Here is a 17,394-nt window from a genome sequence, read left to right on the forward strand (position 1 = left end):
ATATATATATACCTATTCTATGTGTACACATTTATTCTACCGATTCTTCTGTAAGCTGTCAGTGTGATTTTACTGTACACCGCACTGAATTGCCGGCTTTTCTCTCTAACACCGCTGCGTATTTCTCGCAAGTCACACTGCTGGTCCATGTGTTTTCCGTATTTTTCAGGCTTCCATAGACTTTCATTGGCGTATTTCTTGCGCAGTACGGTGACAAACGCAGCATGCTGCGATTTTCTACGGCCATAGAAAGCCGTATAATACGGATCAGTAAAATACGGCAGATAGGAGCAGGGGCATAGAGAATAATTGTGCCGTTTGTTTTGCGAGTTTAACGGACGTATTTTATGCGCTCATACGTCCGTAAAACTCGCAAGTGTGACGGCGGCCTTATACTGAGGTAAATTCAGGAATTATGCGTGCTAATTTGATGAATTTGGCGCCAACTAATACCGCAAACCAAAAATGGAGAGTGACCTAGATTAAAAAAAAAATGTAAATGATGTATTGGGGCCGATGCCGTTGCATACATCTGAGATTGTTCCGCCATGCAAAAAATGTATATCATGTTGCACAGTATATCTTATTCATTTTTGATAATAATGAACACAGAGTTGTGCCATCTGCTTATACTATTGTTATACTATAACGATATTCTTATGATATTAGATGTGGAAACACACAGGTAAAAGTGCATATACTGCAAAAATGCATTAAAAACACATCATTCACACATGACTTTCAATACAGTTTTGTCAAACCCAAATACCAGGAAACATAAAAAAGCATTGTTATTTAAAACATGACATACCAGAAAGAGAGAAAGAAATGCAGCATAGAAAATGCACTAAAAAAGAGCACTGAAAAAAACACAACTAACCTAATTTACCTAATTGGTGCAGAAATGCTGCACAAAACATGCAGCATCAAAAACTCAACAAATACTCATTATGGGATCGATTCATAGCCAAAATAATTGAATTTAGGTTTTTATAGCAATGAGCCACAGGTTCCATTGATGTCACTGGGAGGGTTTTGTATATTTTATCTGCATTGCAGTGTCTAACCTTACGGGCAGATGACACAGGTTAATAGATATACATCTGTATATAGCAGTGTATTGCTATGTCCCCATATTCAAGAAGGAAAATAGATTATTTTCTTCCCATATATTTACTAAAAATAAATACTAAATACTAAAATAATGAAAAACAATTAGGGTATGTTTCAACGGTCATTATTTGCTGCGGATTGGACGCTGCATACAGCAGCAGTGTTCAATCCGCAGCAGCCAGATTTTACACCAAAGTGGATAGGATTTTATGAAATCCTTGACTGCGTATTCCAAGATGGGACCTCCGAGATACCAGGCCTCTTTTACCCCCTTGATCCTTATACCAAAGAAATATTACTACCCCTAAATTAAAAACACGACAATTATTTCTTTTGGATAATTTGGCCACAGCGGCCATTTTATTAATAACAAACATAAACAACCATTTATACATTCGTATAAAACTTGAGGGGAGGGTTCTTGGAGCTAATAAGTCTGGCACCTAATAGGCAAAAGCCCAAACCAACTTGAAAAAACCCTTCTTTACCCTCAGCCGTAACCACCAGCTCGAGGGCACCATGTAACCCGTTTACCGGGCAAACCAACCCCAAAGCTCCCGAGGTAAAATCCCCATCTAGAGCCAGTAAACCAAAGCCAGATCAGCCCCATAAAACCAACTCCAAGAACCCCGCCCCCCGCCAACCAGCCACTGTGACGACAGTACAACATAAACCCCTACAAAGGACTTATTTAGCACCAAATTCCCTTACTATTCCCCATTAACCCCTATAAAGCACCCAAAGCAAGGACTAAAACAAGGGAGGGTGGGTGGGCTTCTCAGGACGGATATCCAAAGGTAATGGCCCCCTTTCCCGCACTTTTCCCATAAACCGCCCCATAACTCTGGACCACCCCCCTACTCCTCCCCATCCCTTAAACCAATCCCCTTTCCCTGCACTATTTTCAAAAATTGCTCCCCTGCGTTCCCTTGGTAACGCAGTCATGGGGGGCTTTCGTTTAACTGCGTTCCTACAGCCCCCCCTCTTGACTGCGTATTCCAAGATGGGACCTCCGAGATACCAGGCCTCTCTTACCCCCTTGATCCTTATGCCAAAGAAATATTACTACCCCTAAATTAAAAACACGACAATTATTTATTTTGGATAATTTGGCCACAGCGGCCACTTTATTAATAACAAACATAAACAACCATTTATACATTTGTATAAAACTTGAGGGGAGGGTTCTTGGAGCTAATAAGTCTGGCACCTAATAGGCAAAAGCCCAAACCAACTTGAAAAAACCCTTCTTTACCCTCAGCCGTAACCACCAGCTCGAGGGCACCATGTAACCCGTTTACCGGGCAAACCAACCCCAAAGCTCCCGAGGTAAAATCCCTGTCCAGAGCCAGTAAACCAAAGCCAGATCAGCCCCATAAAACCAACTCCAAGAACCCCGCCCCCCGTCAACCACGAGCAGGACTGAACACCTCAGGCTCGCGAGTGCCCCACCACCGCCATGGCCCTCTCCACCCCTTCTTGTATTGACAACATCCACAAATCCAAGCCAATATCGTTCAAATGAACGCCATCGCTCCTCCAGTAATTTCCAACACCAGCTTCCAACTCAAAGTGGCAAACCGCCACCCCCCCGTTACGAGAAACAAAACTCGCCACAGCCCGGTTTAGCTTAACCCGGGCCCTATTGATGCCCTTCATAGAGCGTACTGCCCTCCACGTTTTTCTGGGCACTATGTCAGACCACACCGTAACCATCCCTGGGAAGGATACCCATAATCGTAAAAAATCGTACCGGATATCCCTAATTAACTCCCTCACTGGCTTAGACCCCAAATCGTTACCGCCCAAATGTACAACTACAATGTCCGGGGAACGATCCAAACTAGCCGATCGGGAAAACTCGGTCAAAAACCCGCGCCACGACATGCCCCGAAAACCCAACCATCGGACCACCACCACATCCCTCTGAAAACTCAATTGCCTACCATCTTGTCTAACATCGGCACGAATCGCCCCCCAATGCACAAAAGAATGTCCGAAAATCCACGCCAGAAGTGGGGTCCGACCTGCAAAATACAACGATAATTAATACCCCCACTAAACAATTAACAAATCAATTACGCACATAAGATAAATAACGATTCGACGACCACCTGCCAATACGACGAATAACCTCCGGTCCCAGCCCCAAACCAGCAGCCTCAGATGCTGCCCCAATTCGAAATGAATGTGTCCCAAACGACAAGGGAACCAGGCCTAAAATTGTCAACGCTTGTCTCAATACTGCCGTGAACTGGAACCGCGATAAAAATTCACCCTGACGGTGCCGTAAAAGTGGGCCAGACCTATCTGGATACAATCCCCAATAATCTTCCAAACACCGATGAGGGCACATCGCCCCCCCAACCACTTTTCCCAAAACCACACGTCTTCCTATCCCAAACTGATCGGTCTTCGACCGCCGAATCCAAAAGGCAATCCCGCCTGACCAAAATTCAATATCCTCCGCCAACAAACCCCCGGCTGGAAACCTGCTAGAGGAAACCAGCTCCTCTATTCTCAACGCCCCAAAAAAGGCCAACGAAAACGCCAATCGAAACAGAACAGCCTTGAAGTCAGAACTACAAACTTCCCTCAATGCTACCCCCAGACGCTCCAACGTCCCAAAAGATATGGGCCTTCGAGTATCGCAAGTTGAAAAACCCTTCCGAAAACCTTTCAATGCCTGCCGAATCAAGAAATCCTTAGTGACATCGACGGAACCCTGGAGCTTAAAACCAAAAGCCACGCCAGCTATAAATTTATTCAACTTCGACACAGACCAACCCCATTCCTCCGCCGATCCAATCAAAAGCAAAATCGCCATCACCCTGTCACCATCTGATTCAACTGAACCCAACTGCTCCAACCACCCTTCCCACAAATGCCATGATGCCTCATAACCTGACCACGTCCTTCCGGACACCGAAGACTGTATCAGCCGACCTCCTCGTCCGCAACAATCTGCCACAAATGAAAAGGGCATGTCGTTCCTGCATCTTCCGCTTCTGGAGCCAACTCCCGGAAACGTTCCCACTGTAAACGAGACAGAGCATCGGCTATAGAATTTTGAACGGCGGGAACATGTACAGCCGAAATCCATGTGTTCAACTCCAGGCACCGCAAAACTAACTCCTGAACCAATTTGATTACCGGAGGAGATGATGAAGACAGACTATTGATCACCGACACCACACTCGAATTGTCACAATGAAAACGTATCCGCCTATCCTTAAAAGTCCTGCCCCAAATGAACACCGAAACCACAATTGGAAACAGCTCCAACAACGCCAAATATTTTGTAAAACCCGCTTCGCGCCACCAATCAGGCCATCCCCCAACACTCCATTTTCCAGCACAATAAGCCCCGTATCCGACACTACCAGCCGCATCCGTAAAAATTTCGCAATCAAAATCATTCAAATCCTCCTGTTGGATCAGGGCCCGACTGTTATAGTTGTCCAAAAAACGCCTCCAAACCGCCAAATCCTCCCTGTGCTCATTGTTCAAGCGTACAAAATGATGTGCTAAACGCACTCCAGCCGTAGCCCTTGACAATCTCCTACAAAATATTCTGCCCATAGGCATAATACGGCACGCAAAGTTTAACCGCCCCAACAACGACTGTAGCTCTTTCAGCGTAACCTTGCGCAACTTCTCGCATCTCATCACCTCTTGCCGTAAGGCCAACAGCTTCTCCTCAGGCAAGCGACACTCCATCTTCTCCGAGTCTATTAGAATACCTAAAAAACTCAGCACCGTGACAGGTCCCTCTGTTTTATCTCGCGCTAAGGGCCCACCAAACTGTCCTGCCACCCATTCCATCGTAGCCAACAGATTACCACACAACAAAGAATCCGGGGGGCCAACAAACAAAAAATCGTCTAAGTAATGGATAACAGACGGAACCTGAGAAACGTCCCGAACGACCCACTCCAAAAAAGTACTAATGGCTTCAAACAGCGAGCAGGAAATCGAACAACCCATAGGCAAACACCTATCCAAATAGAACCCCCCGTTCCAAAAACATCCTAACAGCGGGATACTATCGGGGTGAACCGGAAGTAAAAGAAAAGCCGATTCAACATCTGTCTTAGCCATTAATGCACCTGTGCCATACCTACGCACCCATTGCACCGCAGCATCGAAGGAGGTATAAACCACAGAGCAAAGCTCCTCCGCTATACCGTCATTAACAGACTGGCCCTTTGGATACGACAGATGTTGAATAAGGCGAAACTTATTAGGCTCTTTTTTAGGGACAACCCCCAGAGGCAAAACAACCACCCCCTCCACAGGTAAATCACTAAATGGCCCCGCCATGTGCCCTAACTCAACCTCCTTCGCCAATTTAGCCGTAACCACATCTGCCTGAAGGTTAGCCGACCTCAAATTCTTTTTAGAAAAGGGGATAGTATGAGCCGGATGAGGAATCCTAAAACCCTCCGAAAAACCATCCCACAACAACCTAGCCTTTTCTTTATCCGGATACCTACTTAGATAAGGGGCCATCTTTAGAACCCTCACCGGTGTCACCCGTCACCCCCATGACCACCTCCCACTGCTGGTTTGCCCCTTGCTTTTTTGAAACACTTGGCCACTCCATGTGAGGCCCCTGCACAGTGGGAACAGACATGCTTGAACTTGCATGTACTGCCGTATTTGCATTGGCCGTCATTAAACTGCCAACACGTCCCTGTTTTGTCCTTAGCCCCTTGTGACCCCTGTCCCCCACTTCCATGCCCTGACTGCTGACCACTACTCCCTCCGCCCCCATGAAAGGACTGCCCAAACCGCGTCGGAGCCATAACCTTCAACCACAACCCTATGTCCTTCTGCTCCCATTTTATCTCGGGTCTAATCGCCTTCCTTTGCTGAAACTGCTCATCATAGCGTAACCACGCCTGGCCCCCGTACGCCCTGTATGCTTCCCCTATCGCATCCACATAGCAGAACAGACCTGCACAGTTCTCCGGAAACTTTTCCCCTATAACACATGCCAAAATGAAAAACGCCTGCTGCCAATTCACAAACGTCTGCGGTATCAATCGCCAACGCCTCTTCTCCTCCTCCTCCTTTTTACTATCCTCCTTCTTACCCTTGTCCAAATTAAACTTCTCCAGGGGCAACAGGGAGAAAATCTCTACATATTGATCTTTCCATATTTTTTCTTTAACCTCTTTCTTTAAATGGGCCCCCAACGGCCCTTCGAAACACACATAAACCTCCCCCTTAGCTCTATCATCCAATTTATCCTTATCAGTCTGAACCGACACTGACACCCCTGCCGTCGATGCCTGCTCTACCCCACTCGCCCTATCGGACCCGGCTACCACTCCCAAACCAGTACCAGAAGCCGGCACCCAGGCACCTAGCGGAGACGACCGCACACTATCCCGGCCCTCCCCATCCAATCTCTTAAAAAATCTGGGACATGCCCGCCAAAAACTCCCTGACCCTCGGCACCCCCCCCCCAGTGCTGGGCCCTCCACTCCCTGCCAAATCAACCCCCCCGTATCAACTATCCCCAGCCCGAGCACCACTATCCCACCCCACAACAGAATTATTCTCATACTCACTAAGCTGCGCAGGTGCTGTATCCCCGCCAGCCGTGCGATCACTGAACTCCCGCAGGTCGCTCCTGGAACCGGAATCCTCTGCACCGCTGTGTTGCTCCAGGCCCGCGCCCCTGGCCTCCTCGTCACCAGGGGGGACAGGAGCAGGTGAACTGGAACTCTCCCTGGACCTTCTGGGTGACCTGGACCTGGCCGCCGCCAGCCCGACACCGGACCTGTCTTCTTGCTGGGCTCTGCCGCGAGCCCCAGCCGCTGCCAAAGTTCGCCCCCGCCGTGCTGGGCCAGGCTGTGGGGTTGAGGTACAACTGCCCGTCGCTCTGCCTCTTGCCGCGCCGCCTCTGCCTGGCACCTGGGGTGATTCAAACCCCGAGGTACCTGCCGCCACTCCGCTGCTTCTCACTTGCCCTGCCGCCGCTCCCTGCGCTCTGCTCCTCGTCCCTGGTGACGTCGCCGGCGCCGCAGACACCGCCGCTGCTCGCCGGGTACCGCTCCTGCTCACCGCCGCCATGTTGGAGCTTTGACCCGGAACGCCTCCAGGCACTTCCGGTGCGGCCTGCGCGTCTCTCCGGACCTGCGCCACCGCTGCTCCCGGCCGTCATCCAGCGCCAGCAGCGCCGGCCTGTGGATTCCTGCCGGAGGACGGGCCGGGGAGGGTAGGTGACCACCGGCCCGCACACTCCGCAGGGTCCCGAGAGGGGCTCCGTGGCCAGCGGTTGCCGCACCCTCCAAGCTCCGGTGACAAGCGCTCCGGGGGACGGGTCCTCCTGGATCTGGTCCCCTGGGCTCCCGGACTGCCCAGCAATGACGCCAGCTGATCCTCCAGCCAGCCTCCACGCCGCGACCTCGCCATCTCCCTCAGCTGCCCCAGAATTTCGTCGACGGAGGACATCCTGCACGTCTTCTCAGGACGGATATCCAAAGGTAATGGCCCCCTTTCCCGCCCTTTTCCCATAACCCGCCCCATAACTCTGGACCACCCCCCTACTCCTCCCCATCCCTTAAACCAATCCCCTTTCCCTGCACTATTTTCAAAAATTGCTCCCCTGCGTTCCCTTGGTAACGCAGTCATGGGGGGCTTTCGTTTAACTGCGTTCCTACAGCCCCCCTTCTATCTCCACTATGCGTGCATGGACGTCTTCCGCTTCCTTGCGTATACGCACATGTGGCGCATCTTTGTAGACTGCAGCATGTCCATTTATATTGTGGAGACGCTCAGTCTCCGCAAGATAAATATCACAGTCCAGTGTATAGGATGTGGTGATTCCGCATGTTTCAAAGAACACATGCGGCATCACGGCTTGTATAGAAGCCGGCAGCGCTTTGGACGAAGCTGCATCCAAAGCGCTGCCAATACAGACCATGGAAACATACCCTAATAAAAATTTAATTTTCAATGCGCTTTTTAAAAAAATAATAAAAGTCAGAAATCAGCAAATAACAGATATATTTCATGTGTCTATAAAGGTAGTGATCCGCACAAAACAGTGATCAGATTATTTATGGGGATTGGTAAATGGCGTAAAAAAACGGCAAAAAAAATGTTCAAACGTAGTGTAAATACTGCTTTTTTCTATTGTGTTTTTTTCTGCACGTTCTCTTCAGCTGTCTGCATCACACAACGCAAGGGTTTTAAAATAAAAACTAAAATACTACTGGCTGTTATGGTCAACCATGACATTTTAACCCATTTACGATCTTTGACGTATAGGTACGTCCAAGGTCACCTCCCCCTGTTTGATGCAGGCTCCGGCAATGAGCCCTCAACTTTTCTGGCACATTCAGCTGATTTCACATGCCCTTAACAGTGGCGGATGGAATCTCAATCCACCCGTGGCTGTGAACATGTTAAATGTTGCTGTCAATCTCTGACAGCAGCATTTAACATGACCATGCGGGAAGCGTGTCAAAAACCCACCAGTTAGCAACCGTGTCACAAGACCGTGGGTCGCCGATGGGTTGGTATGACAACCTGGGGTCTGCAGGAGACTAGTGATGAGCGAATATACTCGTTACTCGAGATTTCTCGAGCATGCTCGGGGGTCCTCCGAGTATTTTTTAGTGCTTGGAGATTTTGTTTTTCTTGCTGCAGCTGAATGATTTATTTCTGTTAGCCAGCATAAGTACATGTGGGGATTCCCTAGCAACCAGGCATCCCCCACATGTACTTATGCTGGCTAACAGATGTATATTCGCTCATCACTACAGGAGACCCCTATGGTGGTCACCGTTGAACTGCTATGAGCACTGCACTCATAGCAGATGAGCATTTCAGCTACACATAGCTGAAGCCTGCTGCATGTAGCACAAGTGATAAGAAGACTGCATCTTCAGGTCTTCCATGGAGACTATTGAAACCAGTAAAAAGTAAAGAAAAAATGTTTTTAAAAATATTAAAAGAAATATAATAGTTTAAATCACCCCCATTCAAAATAAAACAATGGAAAAAAAATAAAAAATAAAAATATTTGGTATTCCTGCATTCAGAATCACTTGATCTATCATTTCTATCGTTATATAAAAAGAATTATTCCGATCTGTAAATGGCATAACGAGGAAAAAATCAAAACGCCAGAATTACATTTTTATTGGTCGCCCTAACACTGAATTAAAATGAAATAATGGGCGATCAAAAGATTGTATCTGCACTAAAATGGTAACTTTAAAAATGTCAGCTTGGCGCACAAAAAATAAGCCCTCAGTCAGCTCCAGTACCAGAAAAACGCTGTGGGTCTCGAAAAATGTCATCTTTTTTTTTTTTTTTTTAACAAACTTTGGATTTTTTTTTCAGCACTTAAATAATAAAAAAAACCTTTACATTTTTGGCATACACAAACTCATAATGAAATGGAGAACTATAGTCGCTGGTCAATTTGAGCATTTAGTGAACATAGTAAAAAAACACAATTGTGTAATTACACATTGAATTTTTTTCCATTTTCAGCACATTTTATGTTAAAACCAATGGTGTCCTTCAAAAGTACAACTCGTCCCACAAAAAACAAGCCCTCACATACTGATGGAAAAATAAAAAAGTTATGACTCTGGGAAGAAGGGGAGCAAAAAACGAAAACTCAAAAACGGAAAAACACAGGTTGGTGAAGGGGTTAAATCAGAATTCTTTTTAGATATTAGAGCCAAAGTATATTATAAAAGTGCACAACTTTTTTTTTCCATACCATGATTATGCTTTACCTACATGACTGAAAATATAAAAGCCTTGCCCTGAATAAAAAGTAATAACAGCATTAGCATACGTATAGCATTATTTAACAAATACCATATACATTCGCATACATACCTGTAAATGTCATCATTCCTGTACCATGATTGATTCTGAACCATGAGAAATGCATACGTGTGCACGGCAATTGTAAAGAGAATGTTGAAGATCAATGAAAACAACACAGAAGGAGAAATGAGTTGTCCTGCTGGTCTGTATGGTGCCAGTTTGGGATAGGCTGGAGTAGAACTCACTGAAAAACCACAAAATCCATGACCATGTTTGCATTACATAACTTTTAAAAAAAGTTAAGCGTGAATTAAATATCACTTAAGAAATTCTGATTTACTTACTTATAAAAAAAATTATGAACACAATAGCAAAGTCATGTATGAGCCATTGATTATTTCCAAAAATATTTCGTTGCTGAAAAAAAAAGAGCAATGAAACAGTATTAGACACTGACATATATAAATCTAACTGTTCTGCAATGGTTTACTGTATGCAAGCCATGTCTTCTATCCTGTCGGCTTCTGCAATGATTTAGCAAAAGCTGACAAATGAATTATCGGCTATTCTGCTATCGCTCTATGAAATATAAAGATATATATATATATGTAATCTATGTATATGTATCTATTCTATCTATTCTCTTCTTAACATGTCAGTGTGATTTTACTGTACGCCGGATATGAATTACCAGCTTTTCAAAGGAGACTGGTGCGTAAAAATCAGACATCACTCACATGGTGCGAGTGCTGTGTGATTTTTTTTCTCATACACACTGACTTGCATTGGCGAGTCTCGTCCGAGATACGCAGCAATACGCAGGGTGCTGCAATTTTTTTCTCAGTCCGATTTTGCAAATGAGATGTAACTCCTTGAATAACATTGGTCCGAGTGCAATCCAATTTTTTTATCGGATTGCACTCATCTGTATTTCGCAAAAGTGAATATGAGCCTTAAAACATATATCCAGGGCCTTAAAGTGGACCATTCAGTAGAGTTTGGCAGTGTGCGTGGATTTTACAGCGAAATTCGTAATTAAGTTATTTTCTGTAAATTGAACGTTCCATGTTATACTCCTGGGTCTCTCAGAGATAGGATTTAAAAAAAATGTAAAAAAAAGAAAAAAGAAGAATTTGGCACTCCAAAGATCAAATGCAAACAGTTTATTATAAGGTGAGTACATTAGAGTTCAAAACCATTTTGTGGTTTGATACAGAGCGCTATCAGTGCACGGTTGTGCCTTTCTCCTAAGCCAAATTACAGCAAATCTGTCAATTTCAAATTTTGGCAGAGTGTCCGATCTCTAAATAGCACTAATATTCAAATCTATCAAACTATCATCATGAAACAGAAAAATTACAATTTGGGTTACATCTTACCCAATATAACAGCAATGTGTTAATATATTCAGTTAGTCCAAACATAGCCATGTATTTAAACATGCAGAACGATGTGACAATGGCTGCTCGTCCTTCTCTGTTGGGTACACAAACTTGAATTAGATATTTACAGGGGTTACCACACCTTCAATACAATGGGGTATGGTAGTGGTAATGATAGAATGCAATTTCATAATAGTTACTCATTAAAGTTAAAATTTAATTCTATTTTAAAAATCATGTAATAAACATACAAATAGCAATAGTTTACATCTAGCTTAACCCCTTTACCCCCAAGGGTGGTTTGCACGTTAATGACCGGGCCAATTTTTACAATTCTGACCACTGTCCCTTTATGAGGTTATAACTCTGGAACGCTTCAATGGATTCCAGTGATTCTGACATTGTTTTCTCGTGACATATTGTACTTCATGACAATGGTAAAAATTCTTTGATAGTACTTGCGTTTATTTGTGAAAAAAACGGAAATTTGGCGAAAATTATGAAAATTTCGCAATTTTCCAACTTTGAATTTTTATGCAATTAAATCACAGATATATGTCCCACAAAATACTTAATAAGTAACATTTCCCACATGTTTACTTTACATCAGCACAATTTTGGAACCAAAATTTTTTTTTGTTAGGGAGTTATAAGGGTTAAAAGTTGACCAGCAATTTCTCATTTTTACAACACCATTTTTTTTTAGGGACCACATCTCATTTGAAGTCATTTTGAGGGGTCTATATGATAGAAAATACCCAAGTGTGACACCATTTTAAAAACTGCACCCCTCATGGTGCTCAAAACCATATTCAAGAAGTTTATTAACCCTTCTGGTGCTTCACAGGAATTTTTGGAATGTTTAAATAAAAATGAACATTTAACTTTTTTTCACAAAAAATTTAATTCAGCTCCAATTTGTTTTATTTTACCAAGGGTAACAGGAGAAAATGGACCGCAAAAGTTGTTGTACAATTTGTCCTGAGTACACCAATACCCCATATTTGGGGGTAAACCACTGTTTGGGCGCATGACAGAGCTCGGAAGCGAAGGAGCGCCATTTGACTTTTCAATGCAAAATTGACTGGAATCGAGATGGGACACCATGTTGCGTTTGGAGAGCCCCTGATGTGCCTAAACATTGAAACCCCCCACAAGTGACAACATTTTGGAAAGTAGACCCCCTAAGGAACTTATCTAGAGGTGTGGTGAGCACTTTGACCCACCAAGTGCTTCACAGAACTTTATAATGCAGAACCGTAAAAATAAAAAATCATATTTTTTCACAAAAATTATCTTTTCGCCCCCAATTTTTTATTTTCCCAAGGGTAAGAGAAGAAATTGGACCCCAAAAGTTGTTGTACAATTTGTCCTGAGTACGCTGATACCCCATATGTGGGGGTAAACCACTGTTTGGGCGCATGGGAGAGCTCGGAAGGGAAGGAGCGCAGTTTGACTTTTCAATGCAAAATTGACAGGAATTGAGATGGGACGCCATGTTGCGTTTGGAGAGCCACTGATGTGCCTAAACATTGAAACCCCCCACAAGTGACACCATTTTGGAAAGTAGACCCCCTAAGGAACTTATCTAGATGTGTGGTGAGCGCTTTGACCCACCAAGGGCTTCACAGAAGTTTATAATGCAGAGCCGTAAAAATAAAACAAAAATTTTTTCCCACACAAATTATTTTTTAGCCCCCAGTTTTGTATTTTCCCGAGGGTAACAGGAGAAATTGGACCCCAAAATTTGTTGTCCAATTTGTCGTGAGTGCGCTGATACCCCATAAGTGGGGGGGAACCACTGTTTGGGCGCATGGGAGGGCTCGGAAGGGAAGGAGCTCCATTTGGAATGCAGACTTAGATGGAATGGTCTGCAGGTGTCACATTGCGTTTGCAGAGCCCCTAATGTACCTAAACAGTAGAAACCCCCCACAAGTGACACCATTTTGGAAAGTAGACCCCCTAAGGAACTTATCTAGATGTGTGGTGAGCGCTTTGACCCACCAAGGGCTTCACAGAAGTTTATAATGCAGAGCCGTAAAAATAAAACAAAAATTTTTTCCCACACAAATTATTTTTTAGCCCCCAGTTTTGTATTTTCCCAAGGGTAAGAATAGAAATTCGACCCCAAAAGTTGTTGTCCAATTTGTCCTGAGTACGCTGATACCCCATATGTGGAGGGAACCACCGTTTGGGCGCATGGGAGGGCTCGGAAGGGAAGGAGTGCCATTTGGAATGCAGACTTAGATGGAATAGTCCGCAGGCGTCACATTGCGTTTGCAGAGCCCCTATTGTACCTAAACAGTAGAAACCCCCCACAAGTGACCCCATATTGGAAACTAGACCCCCCAGGGAACTCATCTAGATGTGTTGGGAGAAATTTGAACCCCCAAGTGTTTCACTACAGTTTATAACGCAGAGCAGTGAAAATAAAAAATCTTTTTTTTTTTCCACAAAAATTATTTTTTAGCCCCTAGTTTGTTTTTTCCCAAGGGTAATAGGAGAAATTGGACCCCAAAAGTTGTTGTCCTATTTGTCCTGAGTACGCTGATACCCCATATGTTGAGGCAAACCCCTGTTTGGGCACACGGGAGAGCTCGGAAGGGAAGGAGCACTGTTTTACTTTTTCAACACAGAATTGGCTGGAATTGAGATCGGACGCCATGTCGTGTTTGGAGAGCCCCTGATGTGCCTAAACAGTGGAAACCCTCCAATTAAAACTGAAGCCCTAATCCAAACACACCCCTAACCCTAATTCCAACGGTAACCCTAACCACACCCCTAACCCTGACACACCCCTAATCCCAACCCTATTCCCAACTGTAAATGTAATCTAAACCCTAACCCTAACTTTAGCCCCAACCCTAACTGTAGCCCTAACCCTAACTGTAGTCCCAACCCTAACCCTAACCGTAGCCCTAACCCTAACCCTAGCCCTAACTCTAGCCCTAGCCCCAACCCTAACCCTAGCCCTAACCCTAACCCTAGCCCTAACCCTAGCCCTAACCCTAGCCCTAACCCTAGCCCTAACCCTAGCCCTAACGGGAAAATGGATATAAATACATTTTTTTAATTTTTCCCTAACTAAGGGGGTGATGAAGGGGGGTTTGATTTACTTTTATAGCGGGTTTTTTAGCGGATTTTTATGATTGGCAGCCGTCACACACTGAAAGACGCTTTTTATTGCAAAAAATATTTTTTGCGTTACCACATTTTGAGAGCTATAATTTTTCCATATTTTGGTCCACAGAGTCATGTGAGGTCTTGTTTTTTGCGGGATGAGTTGACGATTTTATTGGTAACATTTTCAGGCACGTGACATTTTTTGATCGCTTTTTATTCCGATTTTTGTGAGGAAGAATGACCAAAAAACAGCTATTCATGAATTTCTTTTGGGGGAGGCGTTTATACCGTTCCGCGTTTGGTAAAATTGATATAGCAGTTTTATTCTTCGGGTCAGTACGATTACAGCGACACCTCATTTATATCATTTTTTTATGTTTTGGCGCTTTTATACGATAAAAACTATTTTACGGAAAAAATAATTATTTTTGCATCGCTTTATTCTCAGGACTATAACTTTTTTATGTTTTTGCTGATGATGCTGTATGGCGGCTCGTTTTTTGCGGGACAAGATGATGCTTTCAGCGGTACCATGGTTATTTATATCCATCGTTTTAATCGCGTGTTATTCCACTTTTTGTTCGGCGGTATGATAATAAAGCCTTGTTTTTTGCCTCATTTTTTTTTTTTTCTTACGGTGTTTACTGAAGGGGTTAACTAGTGGGCCAGTTTTATAGGTCGGGCCATTACGGACGCGACGATACTAAATATGTGTACTTTTATTGTTTTGTTTTTTTTATTTAGATAAAGAAATGTATTTATGGGAATAATATTTTTTTTTTTTCATTATTTTGGAATATTTTTTTTAATTTTTTTTTTACACATTTGAAAATTTTTTTTTTTACTTTGTCCCAGGGGGGGACATCACAGATCGGTGATCTGACAGTTTGCACAGCACTCTGTCAGATCACCGATCTGATAGGAGTGCAGGCTGCTTCACAGTGCCTGCTCTGAGCAGGCTCTGTGAAGCCACCTCCCTCCCTGCAGGACCCGGATCCGCGGCCATCTTGGATCCGGTCCTGGAGCAGGGAGGGAGGGAGGTAAGACCCTCGCAGCAACGCGATCACATCGCGTTGCTGCGGGGGGCTCAGGGAAGCCCGCAGGGAGCCCCCTCCCTGCGCGGTGCTTCCCTGCACCGCCGGCACATCGCGATCATCTTTGATCGCGGTGTGCCGGGGGTTAATGTGCCGGGGGCGGTCTTTGACCGCTCCTGGCACATAGTGCCGGATGTCAGCTGCGATAGGCAGCTGACACCCGGCCGCGATCGGCGTCGCTCCCCCCGTGAGCGCTGCCGATCGCATATGACGTACTATTGCGTCCTTGGGAAGTAAAGCCCACCCCACATGGACGCAATAGTACGTCTAATGGCAGAAAGGGGTTAAAGAGCTTGTCAAGGAATAGCACATTGATTACCAATCCGTAAGATAGGTACTATTATTTACTTGGATACAGAATAATGTGCAGTAGTACCAGGAAGCACCACTAAACAATGTACAGAGTTGCGCTGTTCCAGGTCCATACATAGTTTACATCCTGCAATTGCCAGAGCCAATTGATCCGTGGTGGTGCTGAGTTTTGTACCTTCACTGATCTGATATTGATGACTTGAATGTCATCAATATGGCCGGCATGGGCTACGCATGCTCAGATTCAGATCTTGGGATAAGATCTCATTGCCGATATATGAATCTGAGAATGTGCAACCCCTGGGGCCATTTTCCCGGAGACCACCACATTGCAGCAATGGAGCTGCGGGGCCTCTGGGCTTTGACAAAATGCCAGCGGAGCCCTCCACGCAGCACAGAGCTCCATCACTGTCACACCATAGTGCGCTGCCGTCCCAGCACAAAGCGCTGCTGCCCAACAGAGCACAGCCTCCCCGGAGAGAACAGCCTCCCCACAGAGCACAGCCACCCCAGAGAGCACAGCCCCCAGAGAGCACCGCCACCCTACAGAGCACCGCCACCCCACAGAGCACTGCCACTGCACAGAGCACCACCACCACACAGAGCACCGCCACCACACCAGCCTGGGATGGGATTTCCCAGAGGCCACCGCACCAGCCTGGATCACCAAACGACCCCTGTAACTACTCCTCCTACTACTCCTGACACATTATTTTTTTTCCCCCTATTTTCCTTCTGAAAATTTGGGGTGCGTCTTATTGTCTGCTGCATCTTATAGTCCGAAAAATACGGTAAACATGTTTTAAAAGATATATTTTTTAGCATGGTGTAATGAAAAAGGGTAATTAAAAAGTGAGTTTTGTTATACAATAAAAGTTTTAAAATATACTTAATAAATAATTAATAAAAATGCATCATAAAGCTACATTGGGATTTCATCTGCATGCCCAGCCAAAATAAATTCAAGAAGAAGATGCTATTAATTGGCAAATAACTACCATTATTTTAGGTGAAAATTATATTAAATTCTGTATTGCTTTCTTTTCATTATATTGTAAATATCCAGTCTGCTTCAATACAATAACAAAAAAGTGTTAAGGTCAAAATTACTAGCTATATTGCTTACTTCAGCAGTTCTGGAACACAGGAAATGTTTGTGACCTTTGAGCTGAAGGTCGCTGCTACAGAAGCTTCTTCTTCAGATAAGGAAATCCCAGCATTAGCCATTTTTAAAGCCTGAAATCGTATGTACATAAATTACATGTTTTACTGACATAATGTGTATATTGTAGGTATCTATTAACTTTTTCACAAGTTTCATCAGCGTTATTTTATTTTCTTAAAACACCACAAGATGTTGGGGTTATTTTAATAAAATGCCATTTTGTTCATTAATGTGTATTATTTCCTATGATCTATTGACATAGTGTCATGAACATCTGTAAATAGTGCTGCAACAGGAGCTTTGTGAAGGACAAGTGAGATTGTGAATACAAGATAGGTAGGAGATCTGCCTGTACAGGTCTCTAATAAAGAATAGTGAAGGTGCAACATATTAGAGAATG

At 44.5% G+C, this 17,394-nt stretch overlaps 1 protein-coding gene across 3 annotated transcripts in view; it reads right to left on the reverse strand.

The window, feature by feature from the left end:
- The window catches only part of LOC138638128 (probable cation-transporting ATPase 13A4), a 161,586-nt gene that overhangs the window by 21,559 nt on the left and 122,633 nt on the right, over positions 1-17,394 (reverse strand). For all 3 annotated transcript variants that reach the window (XM_069727159.1, XM_069727161.1, XM_069727160.1), the window contains 4 exons: positions 16,956-17,065; positions 11,298-11,394; positions 10,263-10,335; positions 9,988-10,162 (listed from right to left, as the gene is read on the reverse strand). In XM_069727159.1, coding sequence (XP_069583260.1) covers positions 9,988-10,162; positions 10,263-10,335; positions 11,298-11,394; positions 16,956-17,065 — 455 coding nt within the window. The remainder of the gene's footprint in view (positions 1-9,987; positions 10,163-10,262; positions 10,336-11,297; positions 11,395-16,955; positions 17,066-17,394) is intronic.

The sequence above is a fragment of the Ranitomeya imitator genome, chromosome 5, assembly GCF_032444005.1.
Source record: "Ranitomeya imitator isolate aRanImi1 chromosome 5, aRanImi1.pri, whole genome shotgun sequence".
Taxonomy (NCBI): domain Eukaryota; kingdom Metazoa; phylum Chordata; class Amphibia; order Anura; family Dendrobatidae; genus Ranitomeya; species Ranitomeya imitator.